At 35.0% G+C, this 19034-nt stretch overlaps 4 protein-coding genes across 4 annotated transcripts; all 4 read left to right on the forward strand.

The window, feature by feature from the left end:
- The first annotated feature begins 1365 nt into the window (after positions 1-1365).
- On the forward strand, positions 1366-5361 carry LOC129881620 (catalase). The gene is made up of 8 exons (XM_055955771.1): positions 1366-1473; positions 3066-3162; positions 3245-3522; positions 3612-4388; positions 4492-4581; positions 4669-4736; positions 4828-4921; positions 5017-5361. Exons 1-8 carry the CDS (start codon positions 1459-1461, stop codon positions 5074-5076), a joined length of 1479 nt encoding a protein of 492 aa, XP_055811746.1. The 5' UTR covers positions 1366-1458; the 3' UTR covers positions 5077-5361.
- A 2359-nt stretch (positions 5362-7720) lies between these two features.
- Positions 7721-12408, forward strand: LOC129881633 (uncharacterized). Its single transcript, XM_055955773.1, has 5 exons — positions 7721-8000; positions 10053-10173; positions 10542-10638; positions 10843-10929; positions 12137-12408. The coding sequence occupies exons 1-5, from the start codon at positions 7940-7942 to the stop codon at positions 12269-12271; spliced, it is 501 nt and encodes a 166-aa protein (XP_055811748.1). The 5' UTR covers positions 7721-7939; the 3' UTR covers positions 12272-12408.
- Positions 12409-13098: 690 nt separating this feature from the next.
- On the forward strand, positions 13099-16996 carry LOC129881645 (glyceraldehyde-3-phosphate dehydrogenase GAPB, chloroplastic-like). The gene is made up of 9 exons (XM_055955778.1): positions 13099-13353; positions 13472-13579; positions 14175-14339; positions 14468-14635; positions 15313-15473; positions 15775-15836; positions 16013-16062; positions 16173-16579; positions 16679-16996. The coding sequence occupies exons 1-9, from the start codon at positions 13255-13257 to the stop codon at positions 16809-16811; spliced, it is 1353 nt and encodes a 450-aa protein (XP_055811753.1). The 5' UTR covers positions 13099-13254; the 3' UTR covers positions 16812-16996.
- Positions 16997-17737: 741 nt separating this feature from the next.
- Positions 17738-18747, forward strand: LOC129881655 (uncharacterized). The gene is made up of 2 exons (XM_055955785.1): positions 17738-18214; positions 18364-18747. The coding sequence occupies exons 1-2, from the start codon at positions 18030-18032 to the stop codon at positions 18632-18634; spliced, it is 456 nt and encodes a 151-aa protein (XP_055811760.1). The 5' UTR covers positions 17738-18029; the 3' UTR covers positions 18635-18747.
- The last annotated feature ends 287 nt before the right edge of the window (positions 18748-19034 follow it).

Below are 19034 nucleotides of genomic sequence, written 5' to 3' on the forward strand. Positions count from 1 at the left end.
TTAGATATTTTCACCAGAAAATAATTATGAAAGTTGATATGATCTGTGAGAGAAAGCTAAAATTTTAAAAATAATTACTTGAAATATACATTTTACTATTTTAATTTTTCACTAAACCTAAAACTTATTCATGGTCGTCCTAATATTTGTAAATTTCAAAATACTACAATAGTTGGCTAAACGTTACTTAGTTTATTTATTTTTCATAAAAAGAAAAACAGATTGCACATTATTGTTTTTAACCTAGAAGCTCCTAAATAAATTACCATTAATTGTCATCATAACAAAAAAAATAAGTAACTAAAAGTATCATATACAGTTAATTAGCTAGATGTTGATGCTGGTCGCCATAATTGACTAAAGTTTCTTTTTTCTGAAGTATTATTTTATTTGGATCAAGAAATACAGTGAATATGAAAAAATGCAACATATATAGTGCTTTCATTTTTATCATATTACAGCTATTATGCACTAAATCTTATCCATTTGAACAGTATAATTATTGATTTATTTATTCAAAAATTATTACTTATATTATATATTAAAAGCACCAATTTGATTTTTCAAGATTATATATTTGAGTTTTCAAAGAAATTTACAATATCCTTTAGCTCAAGGATGGGCTATAGCGTAGGTGTTTAGTCGAACATCTTTTATTAATAAATTATATTTTTTTATTATAAAAGTTCATGAATATATAGTATTTTTTATATAATGTCGAATGTGATTGATTTATTCATGTATTTATTTTTTTATATTTTGAGTTTTCTGGTGAAAATATTTGATTTTGCCATTGCTTGGGGACTAGATAATGTAATTTTATTTACATTAACAATTTGCAATGGATCTCGAAGATTATGACCGTAGAAAGGTTAATAGAAAGTTGAGCGTTTTTTTATGGTATGGTTCTAGTTTAGAACACTTTATTTGCTTTCTTTTATCCTTTTCAACATTATTATTATTAGACCATTACTTCATTCTGCAATAGTATGTAATTGTTCTATTGGTTATCTTACATTGGTTATTTTTATTATTTTTGTTATCAATATTTTTCTTTTTTAAAAAATATTTTTATCTCAGTTTTTTTTTATTCTTGTATCTTTTTCAAACTTGTTTTGTAAAACATTATTTTTGAGTCGAGAGTTTATCAGAAATAATTTTTCTAATCTCTCAAGATTAGGAATAAAATTTGCGTAAATACACTTTCTCTTCAAATTCCCCTTATAAAAATACTCTGAATTTGTTATTATTGTTATATTAATGATAAATACAACTTAAAATAATATAAGATAGAATTTCATTACCAACATTATGAGATTTTTATGTGTATTATAATTTGACATATGTGCCCTCCACAGGTTATAAATAAGTTGCTCTTTTCCACTATCAACACACCAAACAAAAACTGTATACTGATCAAAAGGCTCTCTCTTCAATTCTCCTTTCATTTCCATCATTATGGATCTCTCTAAGGTATATCAATATTTTTTTTCTTAGTTCTTGTGCTATTTGATTGGTAATATTATTAAGGTACTTTGATTAAGATTTGTATCGTATAAAATAGATAAAAGTAGAAAAAAAATATTTTTTCAAAAATAATTCTCACTGAAAGTTCGAACTCAATAAGTACCCTCGATATAGTTATAGATATGTTTAAAATAATCCCTCATGCATAGCATGAACGATACTTGGAGTTTCAAACAGGGGTGGACCCATGTGTAGTTGAGGAGGTTATCCGAACTTTCTTCGTTAAAAAAATTACACTGTATATATAAGATAAAATTTTTAATTTATATGTATATATTTAACATTGAACCCCTGAGCATAAGCCAAAGGACTAGCTCAGTGGCAAATGTGGTTCAATATTTCGCTTTAGCTTGTTTCAGCTCACGGATTCGAATAAGCACATTTTTTTTTGATTAGCGTGTTTAATTTTTTTTAAATCCCCATCATAAAATTATTGAGTCCGTCACTGATTTCAAGGAAAATAAATGAAGTACAAGCCATACGAAAGAAATTGTGTTTGAACATGAATTTGAATGTTGAGTACAACTTTAAGTTTTATGGGTGAGAATGATCAACTGATCAAACGAAGATCAAATTTCAATTTGCAAATAATAACTTTCAGATCACAAGTGGACAACTTTGAAAAAGTCATTTAAATAATGATTTAAGTTATATTTACTCATAATTTTGACACAAATTATTTACGTATCATTTTCACCAGATTAAGAACTTAAAACTCTGAAAAAAGATTCTGCAAAATAAATATTTTGTAATTGAAAATAAAGACAAAAAAAGTTATGAGTATTTCTGAGAGAAAACACAAGATTTTAAACGAGAAAAAAAATTGTCACGTGTTCTAACGCCCTTTTAATAATAGATAATATTTTTTTTTAAAAAAAACTAAAAAAAGTGTGTATATGCCGGAATCTCGGCGATCGTCGCCGGCGATCGGAGCTTTTGAAGAAAACAATGTAGAAAAACTTATTTTTTCCCCTGATAGACGCCAATAGACAAGGACATGATAACTTTAAGCTTTTGGATCTAGCTTGTGTCGATGATTTACTCGGAACAAATGGAGGATTTGGGCTGTAAGCTTTGCTGAAATCTCCATTTTCCTTATAAGTAAATTATATCTCTTTTGAAAAAGCCAATATTCGATCTATCGACGTTCAGTTAGCATACATAAAAGGTGAGCTTTTCTACTAAATATATTTAACTATGAACTCGGTTATTATTGTGTACTAACTTGAGATCGCCGTAGGAACCTATAAACTTCAGATCTGTTTCATATAAAATGGATTTGTCGTTTATGCTTGGGAATTGACAAAGCATTTTTGTATATTTGGTTGTTTATTATAAGGTGGATCTAGCCTTATAGCTATGGATTCACGTGATCTCAGTAATTTTAAATTACTCAAATCCTGTATTTAACTTGGTATACTAGTTTGACATCGTTGTAGGAACTCATAAACTTTTGATCTGAGATCAATTGCATATTAAGTGTATATGTATTTAAGTTGGATATGATTGCGAGTCAATTAATTAATATTGTGATGCAGTATCGCCCTTCAAGCGCATACGATGCCCCTTTCTTGACAACAAATGCTGGTGGTCCTGTGTACAACAATGTATCTTCCTTAACTGTTGGACCTAGAGGTATTTTTTTTTTTTGATCAAGACTTTCTTGTATGGGATTTTTTAACATTATTCGATTACGTAATCATTATATTTTTGGCAGGGCCTGTTCTTCTTGAGGATTATCATCTAATAGAGAAGCTTGCGACTTTTGATCGCGAGAAGATACCTGAGCGTGTTGTTCATGCTAGAGGTGCTAGTGCTAAGGGATTCTTTGAAGTCACTCATGATATTTCTCATCTTACCTGTGCTGATTTTCTCCGAGCTCCTGGTGCTCAAACACCTGTTATTGTCCGTTTCTCTACTGTTGTCCATGAACGTGGAAGCCCCGAATCCATTAGGGATATTCGGGGTTTTGCTGTCAAATTTTACACCAGAGAGGTAATTCCTTGTTACCTGAACAGAAGATAAACTTACTGCTATCTTTGATTTTGTTTGTTTGATTGTAATGTCTTGAATTAATGCCTCAGGGTAACTTTGATCTGGTTGGAAACAATGTCCCTGTCTTCTTTAATCGTGATGCAAAGTCGTTCCCTGACACGATTCGTGCATTGAAACCAAATCCAAAGTCACACATTCAGGAAAACTGGAGGATCCTTGATTTCTTCTCTTTCCTTCCTGAGAGTTTGCATACATTCGCCTTCTTCTACGATGATGTTTGTCTCCCGATAAATTACAGACACATGGAAGGTTTTGGTGTTCACGCGTATCAATTGATCAACAAAGCTGGGAAAGCACATTATGTGAAGTTCCACTGGAAGCCAACTTGTGGTGTCAAAAGCATGTCAGAGGAAGAAGCTATTAGGGTCGGAGGCACCTGTCATAGCCACGCGACCAAGGATCTCTACGATTCAATTGCTGCTGGAAACTATCCTGAGTGGAAACTTTTCATCCAAATTATGGACCCTGAGGATGTAGACAAATTCGATTTTGACCCTCTTGATGTAACCAAGACATGGCCTGAGGATATCTTGCCTTTGATGCCAGTTGGTCGATTGGTGTTGAATAGAAACATTGATAACTTCTTTGCTGAGAATGAACAGCTCGCGTTTAATCCTGGACATATTGTCCCTGGTATTTACTATTCTGAGGATAAGCTTCTCCAGACTAGGATATTCGCGTATGCTGATACTCAGAGACACCGTATTGGGCCAAACTATATGCAGCTCCCAGTTAATGCTCCCAAATGTGCTCATCACAACAATCACCGCGATGGTGCCATGAACTTCATGCATCGCGATGAAGAGGTATTATGCACTCATCAATCGGTGTTTATTTGTATTTCCTTATGTTGCCTTTGTTCAGACATATATTTTTTTCATTCTCCTGATGTATAACTAAATGTTCCAGGTGGATTATTTGCCGTCAAGGTTTGATTCTTGTCGTCCTGCTGAGCAGTACCCAATTCCTTCTTGTGTCTTGAATGGAAGGCGTGAAATGGTGAGGCCAATCTTTCTTATTTTTCGTCTGGATGATTGATAAATGAGTTTAATTTTCACTTACATATATATATTGTTGGGTTTTTAGTGTGTCATTCAGAAAGAGAACAACTTCAAGCAGGCAGGGGAGAGATACAGATCCTGGGAACCTGACAGGTAATTTAGTTCTTTGATCATATCATTCTCTCCAATTTTCCCCCCTCCTTAAACACGTGATGATAATTGAGTATTATCCTTGTTATTTCAGGCAAGACAGATACATCAGCAAATGGGTTGAGTCTTTATCCGATCCACGAGTCACTCATGAGATCCGCAGTATATGGATATCATACTTGTCTCAGGTTTGAGTTTTTTCCCTTCTTTTCCATGATTCTTTTATCCTACTTTTAAGTTCGGTAAAACAAAAACCAATCTTTTTGCTTGGATACATTTGCAGGCTGACAAGTCTTGTGGTCAGAAGGTCGCCTCTCGTCTTACTGTGAAGCCTACAATGTGAAGATGATCGAAAATAATTGGAATGGTTTCAAGTTGCAAATGCTGAAGGACTAATACAAGAAAACTTCCGCTGTGCTATAAACTCTACTTTTTTAATCATAATGTGTTGTATTTGTATCGAATTTCGATGTCTTGTGTTTTTACTATGATGATGTTGGGAACCTGAATAAGTTCACAAGTTGTATGTTCAATGTTTCACTTTTTTTTTAAGTCATGTTGAGTACTTGTTCACTTGGTACTTGAAGTACACACACTCAATGTCAATAATACCACTTTCATTTCTGTATCTTAGCTTGATTGGTTATGTTTGAACAATTTAGACTAATTTACAGTGTGAATTAAAATGTTGTTCTGTTACAAAGGAATAGTGAGATTTACTCTGATTTTACGCCTTTGACTTCAAATTCTGAATCCATCCTTATCAAAAACTCAAAGCTGTATTACTAGTGAAAGTAGTTTTAAATCGCTGTCTGCACTATCTCTCTCTAGATTCCACTTGTGGTAAGACCCGACTTTCACACTACCCTTCACATACTCCACTTTTGGAGTACATCGGATATGTTGTTATTGTGTCGTAGTCCCTCTGGTCTTGGGTCCATTAATTTCCTTAGTTTCTTGTCAGGTAGTAACAGTTTGGCCCAGTTCACTACATTTTGGCCCAGTTCACTACATTTTGTTCCTCATTGGGCCAGTTTCGATCATGTACTCAGAGGCATGTAATACGGCGGATAAAATTCACAAATAATTGCTTTTTTTATTCCGATCATGCAATTAAAAAGTAATTACTTTGAGTTTCAAAATTCACATGTGAAATTATCAGTGAAATTTAAAACTTTATGACATGGGCTATTTTTAAAGGAAAGGCATGATCAAAAAGTCATGTTATTTCTAACAATACAACACCAAGACTATATATGTACATCACTCTTCACGTACACAAAGGTGGATATAGCCTTTTCTCTGTAGCTTCATATATATTATATATATTAGACTTATTAAAACCTTGATAAATATCAAATCTGAACCAATAGTTTTAACAACATAATGAGTACAAGAGTTAAACTCATTAATTTGTTAAATTTTAGATCTATTTTTGCACGTACAAAAATCATGTACAAATAAAGTAGCACAATGTGTGAATAAAGTCATAGGAGTGCCACTCATGTGTTTTAACTTAGGATCGTTATAACTATCATTTGTCTAACTAGTTGAAACTTTATAGCAAAAGTATTTAACATGTAAACCATACTTTATATTATCACTATAATAGCATCATTTGTGAGAAAACAATAAGGAAAGGTGCACTACTAAAAACAGGGCAAATACTGACCCAAAAAGAAAAATTGATGAAGTCGATTATAAGGGCAAAATTAACGAACTTGATAATATTGTCAGAATATAGTATCTCGGAAGACAAAAACCAATGGACTCTGTCTTAATGGATAGAGTTGTAAGGACTTGAGTCAATATGATTTTGAGATACGCATTAACTCTGCCGGTGCAATTTTTTTTTTTAAAAAAACAATATTCAAAAAAAATTATATGGGAAAAGAGGCAAATATATTACCTCAACTTTGCGATTTAGTGCGGATACACTTCTTATTAAAAATGATGCATATATACCCTTGACGTTTAATAAATAATGCATCATTTCAATACGCCGGAATGGTGGGTTGGGTTGGTGTGTGTGTGTGGGGGGGGGGGTCTTTTCAACTCTTGTAGATAAATAGAGGGTCATTTTATCAATCAGGTAAAGAAAAAAGGGCAATTTACATAAATCTCACTAGTTTAAGAGCTAATTACTTAGATATACTCTACTTTGCAATATTATATCTTACCATATGTTTGTGCGTCCAGATATATTTAGATACGTTCTAGATACATTGTATCCAAGTGGATTCGCATGTATCTGGACTACATAACAAATCTCGCTCTCATTCCTCGCTTCTCTCCCATCTCACTCGCCACTCTCCCATGTATCTGGTATCTCATATACATGCGAATCACGTCAGATATACACTGATACATGTATCTAGTGTATATTTAATGGAATTCGCATGTATCTGAGATACATACGAATTTCGCTCGCCTCCCTATCCAATCTCGCTCGCTTCTCTCCCTGTTTTAGTGTATCTGGTAGCAAAAATACATGTATCTAATAAAAAACTCTTATTTAGTGGTAAGATATGCAATATTTTAAATATATAAATAATAATAATAAATATGATAGTAAAATATGTGTAATTATATAAATTTTTTCCTTCAAAATGGGTCATGATAGGGTTTTGGTTGTTGGGCCTTTGTTACAGTTGGACAGTATTTTGGTTGACCCGTATTATTATTGACGGGGCGAGTCGAGCGCAATGCCACACGATGAAGTGATGACAAGACCGATGACTCAGTCGCTTATGTGAGCTTTGGGAGTCGATTGATTAATTTTTAAAATAATTTAAGGGATTGCGTACAATAGAATTATATCTTTTAATTTATTTTTTTAAATTTTCTACGATAGCTTAATACACTGAATTATGATATAATATAATCTTGGATGAGAAAATTTCAATGAAATAATTTTTTTATTTATTGTTTCCCACATTTTTATTTTTTTTATTGATTATTACACGTTGGTTTCCAAATATCCACGTGTCCTGATTAACTATGTCGATCATCATCATCAACATCCTCACCAAACTTAAAAGAAAACAATTTTCACTGTTCTTGATATGTTTATCTTTCTTCTCTGCTCTACCACTGTCACTTTTCCTTCGCCTGCCGGCCGCCGTACTCCGCCGTTGATTCAGTTTCCGGTGACTGTCTTCCACTGTCCTCCTCCTCCTATTTAACCTCCTTCTCCTTTCTACAGGATGATAGCTATTTCGAATTCTCTGCTTTTATCAACAACCCCTTCTCTGCATTTCACTTCTGGTAATTCTTTAAATCTTTCAAAGTTTTCATTTTTATTGATGGGGTTTGGATTATCTGTTGTAATTTGATGTTTTTGCTGTACCCTTTTATGGTAATTTCGAATATGGTTTATTGAATAGTTTGTATTTGAGCTTAATTTACCCTGTGTATCCATCAATTGAGCTCCGTAATAGCATATTTGGAAGATTATTTCAATATTGGTGTTTTCTTCTCTACTGATTTTAGCTTTGATATGTTTTTACTTGAGTCGAGGCTCCTTCGGAGGCAATCTCTCTACCTTCACAAGCACAAGGTAGGGGGTAAGGTCTGCGTAGACAGCACTTGTGGGATTACACTGAGTATGTTGTTGTTCGATAATGATTTTAGCTTTGATATGCTTTACTTGATCGAGAGTCTAGCCTCTCTACCTTCACAGGCACAAGTTAGGGGTAATTACTCTGGAAGTGTTGTACACACTACCCTCACCAGGCCTCACTCGTGGAATTACGTTGGGTATGTTGTTGTTTTTTACTGATTTTAGCCGTTAAAGTAGTAAACTAACTGCTGCATATAATAATTTGTGTATCAAAGGACTTTGAGAACTTAGCTAAGAAACAAAGCAAAATTGCCTCAATAGCTACAGGCTAGTTGGGATAAAGGAGCGTTGTTGTTGTTATACCTCCGTTAGGTCGTTTTTTTGCTCTGATCTTGTATGTGATAAGTGTGAGATATACAACAACAACAACAACCCAGTGAAATCACACATCGTGGGGTCTGGGGAGGGTAGACTGTACGCAGACCTGACTCCTACCAACGTAGGACGGCTGTTTCCGAAAGACCTTCGGCTCAATAAAAGCATAAAAAAAGGTCAGACAAGAATATTAGAGTAAATAAGTAGATGACGAAAACGGTCCAAACAATAGTATAATCAAAGCACAAAAAAACAGTAGATATTATTATTGGATAATAACAAGTGTGAGATATATGAAACATCAATTTTAAGGAACACTAATTTGCTTTAAAAAACTAGGTGATTTCTTCTGATAGGCTTGTAGTCGGACTTACTAGGTACAACTCTAGGTACCTGAGTTGGTGGAAGGTAGCAGGTATTAGGTGGAATTAGTCAAGGTGCACAAGTTAGCCCGACACCACTATCATGAAATAAATATTCATGTCCATATTATATGGGATGGTGTTTGGCTAGATACAAAATTTAAGAAATAGAGAAACACTTTTCATGCATAAACTTGAGTATAAATAGAGTCCAAAAGTACTCTTAGCATGCATTCCTTTGTTTCAACATTCTCATTTTATCCTTAATGAAACTCTCTTGTAGGAATGACATGAGATGTTTAAGATACAAGATTCAAAGGGTAGTTTTGGTATGTTAACAATCTAATTTAAGACCACAAGATTCAAAAGTTTTTGAAAGACCACAAGATTCAAAAGTTTTTGAAACATGCTTACATTTTGTGTCTTGTTAAACTAATACATAAAAATGAAATGGAGGAAGTAATAGTTTTCAACTTGTCATGTTAATTCCTATAAGAGCATTTCTTTTAGGGCTTTAAGGGCAAAATGGGAGTGTTAAATTTAAAGATCTTTCAAATATAAAATTTGTCAATCGAACAAGAAAAAAGCGTATTTGAAATTATAAGCGAGTATTATTTACTATCAGAGTGAGATAGACATGAACAGACATATCGTAGAGTAGTCTGTTCAAAAAATGGCTCTTATTTTGTTCCAACATCATTTTCCAAAATGCTTGCTCAAATTCGTGCTAGGTGTTTGTTTCAATACATTAAAAAGAGGTCATGATAAGATTCAACAACCTTCTGTGCTTCTTATTCAACTATTTTAAGCATAATATCTAAATGCAAATTGTTGGATACAGAATGATTTGTATGTTTTTGGTTCGAATTATTTGCGGAATTTCATGAATCTAAAAATTCTCATGACAAATATGATTGGTTTAGTAATACATGATCATATGTTGCATTGATGGCTACCTCTTTCACCCAAGCCTACGTGAGTGATATGGTATAAAGTCCTATAACTTTATCAATGTGCTAGGATCTAGTTTGAAGTCGGCAGATAAAAGTGTCAGTGATACCACCAAATTGGCCTTCAGTCCAAGGCGTGGAGGAAAATCATCCTCATCTAGAAGATCAATAACCGTTCAAGCAGAATATAGGTATTTCTTCTCTTTTTTCTTACGTGCTCTACTTGTATGCAACTTATACATCGATGATATATATATCACACTTCTTTTTGTTTAGTTGTCACGTGTCCTTCAGGTAGATTATATTTTATCTTAATAAGTTGGTGTGAGCTTTAATTAGACCAAATCAACTCAAAAGAACCTTACTGGTCCTTCAAATATTTAGTTTGGTCCGACCGTTGTTCTGCAAAACTATAAATCCAATCGACTCTGGAGTGACAGAAGCAAACTTGGCTCTTGCCATTTAAATAGGAAAATATTGTAGTTTTGTTTCTTTTCACACTTTAGTGATCCACTGATATGAGAACAATGGGATGTTTGTCTTTCTTGTCAATTCTCAGTGATGGGGGGAGGCCAAGCAATTCAAGCATCTTTGTAGGTGGCTTTCTTTTAGGAGGAGTAATCATTGGTGCACTTGGTTGTATCTTCGCACCAGAGGTAATCATTCTAAGCTAAAACTAGCTAATTTTCGGGTAAAGTGCAGAAGCACTTGTATTGGTCACTACCTTTGGTCGTCTTTGCTCTTTAAATACTTGTGAATTTGCGCCATCACTCATTGATATACATGCCTTTTCCGCATTTCTTCTCTTGCTGTGTACCTGGGAGGAGTAAGTTGACTGCCCTTTACTTTCTCTTTTACAGATTAGCAAGGCATTAGCTGAAACAGATAAGAAGGACCTCATGAGGAAGTTGCCCAAGTTTATTTATGATGAAGAAAAAGCATTGGAGGTTCGTTGATATTCTGTACGTCTTTTATTAGGAAGCAGTAAGAGAGAGACTGTCTTTGTACATGCGCGCGCTGTGTGAGTGTAGACACATACAAACACACATAATATATTAGAAGCCTCTGTTCTGGCTGAATAATTGTCACCTTATGCATGTAGTCCCTGTGTCGTTTTTGACTTTTCCTTCTCCAATTTTCACCTATAAAGATTTAAAGTGAATAGACAATGGTCCTGACTGCTGATATTTGGTGATGACTACTTCTGTATAACCAGCTATCTCTCCGCCTTCAATTGTTTGTCCTATGTGGTATTCTAGATGGAGAAATGGGTGATACTCGGAGATATTTGTTAATTTATGTGAGTTCCATTATGTAGTCATGAACTTGTGACACAAATTACCTGTCAAGAGATATAAAGGCATAGGCTAGAGAAGATACTCTGGGACCAGTCCGCTGCTCGGATTTGAAGCAGCCAATCAAGGATGTTCTACAATTGTTGTTTTTTGATAACTGTGGTGTTCGGGCCAGTTTGCATGCACCTTGACTAATTCCACGGTATACGTGCCACTTCCCACTAGCAATAGGTATAAAGTAACTCTGTCCACCAAGGATAAGACTTATGAGAAGAAATCACCTAGTATTTTTGTCTCCAGCGGATTTAAACCTGAGATCTCATTGTCTCAACCCACTTCATTGACCACCGAAATAGAGCTAAAGTTTTGCTTGATCTTAACATATTTAGAAAGCTTTCGTTTAACTATACATAGATGCTATTCTTGGTCTTTTCATTTTTTCATTTTTGTGAAGTTAGATGTTCCAATACTGGCATCAACAAGATGCAAAATATTCAGCAGTAGCAAATGTTAGCTCTATTACAATGTGACTCTATTTAAGCCTCGGGAGCTAACCAAAAGGCGATGCTTTTCTTGGTCTTTTAATGAACCTAGTTAGGTGATCTAGTGCGCCGTGCTTTGGTCTCCACGGTTTCTCTCTCTCTATTTTTGTTTCTATTGCAAGAACGAGGAGAGGCTTGTTGTAGCAAACCCATCACCTTCATCTGAGTTTGTTACTTTGCTCGACTCATATAGCTTCCGAAGGATACCTTATCCAGAAAACAGAAAGGCCCCGAGGGTCTAAAGAACTTTGGCTGAGAATGATATTTTTATTTCTGTTTTAAGATCTTCTAATGTGTGCATGTTGTTTCGTCTGCAGAAACAACGCAAGATACTAACTGAGAAGATTGTCCAGCTGAATGACGCTATTGACGACATCTCCAACCAGTTGAGGTCAGGGGATGCAGAAAATGGAGCTGCCGTGAACCTAGATGAAGTTGAAAGTATTATATAAAGTACACATCAGTTGGTTTCATGTAAAGGGGATAAACTTTCTGAAGACATTGAGCAAATTCTAAGTGTATTGTATCTGGACTATTTTAAAACTACATTACCATCAAATATGAAGTAACAATACAAGTTTTAACATAACACTTGGGTAATTAAGTGGGAGAACAATTGATAAGTTTGGTAAATTTGCTATTATTCAGAAGCAAATTACATTGGTTTATCAAGTATTTGTTACATTCCACGAGCACAAGTACCGAGTAGCTTGCCAAAAAATAATAATTAAATATTCCCTCCTTATCATTTTTGGTAATGGTAATTCACTAAACGTGTAATTTTTAAAAGAGGGTCTTTTTTTATTTTTATTTTTTTGAAATTTGGTGCTTCTTTTTAAGTTTTTTTTTATAATCGTGGTGTTTAAGCTATTTTGTTTGCATCTCGACTAATTTCATTAGGTTCTTGCTTTCTTCCACCAGCACTAGTATTGGATAATTCTATCCATGAAGGTTTAGATAGATGAGAAGAAATTATCTAGTGTTTTAATATCAGTGGAGATTCAAACCTAAGACCTCAAGATCGAAATTTGTGGTTTTAAACACGTAATGACATTTATGTAGTTACGATGAATATTATAAAATGAAGTTTTTGGCCAGTGTAAGATGATGGGAAGGATGTTTTAACTTGTTCCCACAATTATGGTAAAGGGGATAAAATGAAATTTTCTAATAATCTGTGGTTGAGATTGTTGATGATGATCAAGGTGGAAAATATACATACATATACATGAGGACATAGATCATCTTATCTCTTATCAATCTTCATATTGCACCACTCATTCCTTAGAACCTCAATTTGCAACCAAGAGTTAATTTCAACAATTTAATAACATGGTGGAGAAAAAAAACAGAAAAAAAAAGAGAACTTGAAAAGTATATATATAGCAAAGGATTTAAGTAGTTTTTGTGAAATACAATTTTTAGTTTTCAAGCCATGGCTTCTCATGCAGCTTTGGCTCCTTCAAGAATTCCCACAGGCACAAGACTTCTCTCCAAGAATTCACTCTCTTTCCCTACTAAATGCTTTTCCAAGGTCTTTACTTATTCTTCTAATAAAATTCCAAAAAAAAGACGACTTTTTCTTCTAGTAGATGTGTTTGTTGCTGTAATTTATAGGCTTTCTGTATTAATTTATCTGTCATTTTTTGTAGAAATTTGAAGTAGCAGAGTTCTGTGGTCTACGATCGAGTGGATATGTGACATTTTCTAACACAGAGTCTTCCTTCTTTGATGTTGTGACTGCTCAACTCACTCCCAAGGTAATTATTTTTACTGTACTCTTTACTCAGTAAAGCATCTGCTTTAGACCTCCAAGCAAAACACTAAATATAACAGGATATTGATCTATTCTGAAAAGAATGACGCCTTTCTATATTTGGAACCTCTTCACCGTAACTTCTCATTTTACCATTACTTTCATGTTCTTATATAGCCATAGAAATATCATTTCATGTTCAAAAATCACAAGCTCTAAAAGTTTTTTCTTTTTCACTTACACTTCGTACCTACTCAAACATTATCATATAGAATAAAAAATGAGATAAGAAATCCAGTGTTTCACTAAGATTTCAAATACTAGTCTCGAATTCAAGTTGTGTTACTATTTTCACTACCCCAGTAACCAATTTGGTCCCGAGGGAAAGAATAACCAGTTATAGTTAAAACAGCCAGAACCAGACTCATAACACGAGTTCTTTTAATTCCATCACTGAGATACATACGAAATACATGTAGGGTCAACATTAGGACCTGAATGAAGTTCTGACCATCTATCATAGAAAAATTTAACGGAAATAGTAGTGTTCTGTAGCTTTTTTTTTTTCCCGAAACTCATTTACTTTAATCTCATATTAGACCACAGGATCAGCAGCACCTGTGAAGGGAGAAACTGTTGCCAAATTGAAGGTTGCTATCAATGGTTTCGGACGAATTGGCAGGAACTTCCTCCGTTGTTGGCATGGACGCAAAGACTCACCACTGGATGTCATTGTTGTCAATGACAGTGGTGGTGTCAAGAATGTGAGTTTGACATCAATTTCCCCCCCTTTACCTGCAAAAAATAAGCACATTTATAGCAGTTGCTGGTTTTACTATCAAATTTTTCGCGGTCCGTTGTTAAAGGTATTGCAAATATTATGTTAATGCAGGCATCTCACTTGCTTAAGTATGATTCCATGTTGGGAACATTCAAGGCTGATGTGAAAATAGTGGATAATGAAACCATTAGTGTTGATGGAAAGCTCATTAAGGTTGTCTCTAGCAGGGATCCTCTTAAGCTTCCCTGGGCTGAACTTGGTATTGACATTGTTATTGAGGTAAACTACTTGTACCAGATTCTGATAAACGATGGGTTTATAACATTTTTGATCCCTCGGTTATTGGTAGATTCTAATTTTAGTACATGTAATATCTGAACCGAGGGTCTATTGAAAACAGTCTCTCTACCTTCACACGGTAGAGGCAAGGTTGCGTACACACCACACTCCTCAGATCCCACTTGTGGGATTACACGGAATATATGTCATTGTAATATCTGATTAGACACATTTAACCTTCAGTTAATTAAAATATGCACTTTTGATTCGTTGATTATGAGTATTCACAAGTTAAACCAGAATAATTAACCATTCTTATATTAGCCCATGTGTTGAGGTAAACTTGTACTGTTACTCTGTATTTGGAGTACTATAGTTCAAAAAAAATCAAAATATAACATATTTTTAATATGTAGGGACCATAAACACATTTTAATTAACTGAAGATTAAACTAAATTTGAGTGATGCATACCTATATTGCTCGGACCCTTCAAAAATGTTGTCAGACGTGTACCTAATCCTCCAAAAGTTGCTCATTATTTGCTTAACAAGATTAAATATATTGGGATTCAACTTGAATACATTGATCAACAACAAGGCCAGCATTCAACATGATGAATCCTGAGAAAAAGGTGCTAATTTTAGCTACGTAATAATGTTGTTTGAGAACTCACAGGGAACAGGTGTGTTTGTTGATGGTCCGGGTGCTGGGAAGCACATCCAAGCTGGTGCCAAGAAAGTTATCATCACTGCTCCAGCAAAAGGTGCTGACATTCCTACCTATGTTGTGGGAGTGAATGAACAAGAATACTCTCACGAGGTTGCCAATATCGTAAGGTCAGTGCAATTTATGTGAACGTGTTTGATTGAGCACGTAGTTTAAGAAATAAAGCGAGACTTTTCAAATTTTTGATCTAAAACAACTCAAGAGATATTTGTGTGGCTATAAATCATCTCATTAAGGGTAAAATGAGTATTTCAAAGTTAGATTATTACATAGAAAAGTGTCATTCTTTCTAGGACTGACTAAAAATAAAAGAGTGTCATGTAAATTTGGACGAAGGGAGTATATTTATTGTTGAAGAAGACATCGAATTAATGTTCCAAGTCTGAAAGTTACCTTACTTTATAAATGCAGCAATGCCTCTTGCACCACCAACTGCTTGGCCCCTTTTGCAAAAATCTTGGACGAAGAATTTGGTAAGCGGCAGATTAATACTGTTGGAAACATTGTTCAAATTTCTGTGGTTTTAAGTTATATTCGACTATTTATATCATCGGAAACAACCTCTCTAGGGGTAAGGCCGTGTACACACCATCCTCCCAGACCTCACTTGTAGAATTATACTGTTTGACTATTTCCGTTCACTTTGAAGGTATTGTTAAGGGCACTATGACAACAACTCACTCTTACACCGGAGATCAGGTAATCATGATATAGGATATAGAAGGGGAATTTGTGAAACGTGCACCTTCCGATGGTGCTTTCTTCTTTTGTCAGACGACACTGAATAGATTTGATTATTTTGTATGCAGAGGCTTCTGGATGCATCACACCGTGACTTGAGGAGAGCGAGAGCTGCAGCATTGAACATAGTCCCGACCAGCACTGGTGCAGCAAAGGCTGTGTCTCTAGTTCTACCTCAGCTCAAGGGAAAGCTCAATGGAATTGCTCTCCGAGTGCCAACACCTAATGTTTCGGTTGTTGACCTCGTTATCAATGTTGAGAAGAAAGGAATTTCAGCTGAAGATGTCAATGCAGCTTTCAGAAAGGCAGCTGACGGTCCATTGAATGGCATATTGGCTGTTTGTGATGAACCTCTTGTGTCAGTTGACTTCCGATGCAGTGATGTTTCCACCACCATCGACTCCTCTTTAACCATGGTTATGGGAGACGACATGGTCAAGATTGTCGCTTGGTATGACAACGAGTGGGGATACAGGTAAACTAAATACAATCAACCTGAAAACTCATTTACGTTTAAAACACAAGCACACATATATCATTTATTAACTGGTGATCATACTTTGTAAAATTTCAGCCAACGTGTGGTCGACTTAGCTCATCTGGTAGCAAATAAATGGCCCGGTTCAGCAGCAGAAGGGACTGGAGATGCCTTAGAGGACTACTGCAAGACAAACCCTGCTGACAAGGAGTGCAAAGTCTACGAATAATCTCTCTGCTTTCTTTTCCTTCTTGAAATTCTGCATCGATGATTTTTTAAGCTAAATTGTTTTCCTTGTCGAAAAATTTATACATTAACTAATGACAGTAAAATCACACAGTTCGAGATCATGTACTGGTTTCACCACAAATCAGGATGCATTTCAATAAGGATTTTTTTTGTTTTGTTTTTTAATTCCTAACTCCTAATATTTCAAGATATCTGCTTAATTTCACCTCGGTAACTAAACTAATGACATTCGGTTAGGATATTTTGCTTCAATGCATCGGTGTACCATTGCATAGCTCATCACTATCATGTTTCTATCTGTTTGCTCGTATTTTCTTACTAGTTTATGGAAACGTACGTTTGTTCCTTAAGATTATTATACAACTTTTATATATTTTAAAAAATTAAGTTATGAAATAACAAATCCTGAAATTAACAATATTAATTTTACTATTTATATTTTATTCATTAAATAAAATTCATAAAAGTGGGACATGACCTTTGTCATCAAACAAAAAAAATATGTGAAGTTAATTATGATAATATAGTCTCTAACGGTATAAATATGTCAATGAATTGCTGGATTAAAAATTAATAAATGCATGTAAATGTGTCTAACAAAATTAGCAAAGACATGAATATATGTACAAATACAAAAAACGTAAAATGAACAAAAATAATATGTATATCTGTAAAAATTAAGGAGAGAAGAACTGAGATAAATTTTCTGTGTCTATTTATGTCATGTACATTTAGTTTATATAGAACTATACAATGGAGACAAGAAGATATGGGCTGAAAATCTGTACAAAATTCTATTCTATATGCCCATAACTATATGGGCATAAATATATTAAATGTACATTTTAAATTTGCTTGTGGTATATTATATATATATATATAATGTTATGTGGAGGAGAAGTCCCCACGTGTATGCTGAAGAGTCTTAAACTCTTCAGCTTCTTCTATGCTCGTCCTCATCTCTTTTTCTTCATTTCTCTTTGCTCTGCAGTGTTTATTTTCTTCTTCTTCTCTTCTTCTGCTTTCATTTTCTTCTTCTTCTCTTCTTTTGCTTTGGTGCAATATTCCTCTTCTCCAACATCCCCCCTCAAGTTGGAGGGGAGTGTGAGCACCTTCAACTTGCGCAGGATCGCCCGATGAGAAACCCCAGAAAGGGGTTTAGTGAAGAGATCGGCGAGTTGATCTTTGGAAGGAACAAATGATAGTGAAATCAAACCAGAGTGAAACTGTTGGCGCACAAAATGACAATCGAGCTCAACATGTTTGGTGCGCTCATGGAAGACCGGGTTTCGAGCTATATGGAGGGCTGCTTGACTGTCTGAGTGTAGCGGAATCGGAAGGGAAATCGGAGCAGAAAGATCTTCAAGAAGGCGAACTAACCAAGTAAGTTCAGTAGTAACACGACGCATGGACCTGTATTCTGCTTCTGCGGAGGACAAAGAGATCGAAATTTGTTTCTTTGATTTCCAAGAGATTGGAGCTCCTCCGAGGGTAATAAAAAACCACTAACCGATTTGCGTGAATCTTTACAGGAGGCCCAGTCCGCATCGCAAAAAGCCAGTAAGGAAAATGATGGATCGGAAGAAAGTAGGATGCCTTGAGCTGGATCTGTGTTCAGGTAGCGTAAAACGCGTAAGGCAGCCGAGAAATGGGATAAACAGGGTGGTTGCATGTATTGACTCAGAGCAAGAACAGCAAAGCATAGATCTGGGCGAGTGTTGGTCAAATAGTTCAACTTTCCAACCAAGCGGCGATAAGGAGTGGGATTATCCAAGCGAGGACTGTCGTCTGCTCGAAGCTTGAAGGAGGGATCCAGCGGAGAAGTGACTGAAGGCAGATGAGAGACATCGAATTCATGAAGAAGGTCCATGGTAAACTGGCGTTGATTTACAATAAAACCTTGATCTTCTCTCAAAATTTCCATGCCAAGAAAATGATGAATTTGCCCTAGGTTTTTGACTTTGAACTCTGTGTTGAGAAAGCATTTGATATTGTCGAGTTCATACAAATCATTTCCAATAAGAAGAATATCGTCAACATATACTTCTAAGATAGAAGTAAGTGTCCCATTGTGTTTGAAAAATAGGGAGTAATCGTTTAAGGAGGAGGAATAGCCTTTGAAGGCTAAAGCTCCTGCAAGTCGAGCATACCACTGCCGGGAAGCCTGCTTTAAACCATATAGGGATTTCTTCAGAAGACAGAC

The sequence above is a fragment of the Solanum dulcamara genome, chromosome 1 (assembly GCF_947179165.1).
Source record: "Solanum dulcamara chromosome 1, daSolDulc1.2, whole genome shotgun sequence".
Taxonomy (NCBI): Eukaryota; Viridiplantae; Streptophyta; class Magnoliopsida; order Solanales; family Solanaceae; genus Solanum; species Solanum dulcamara.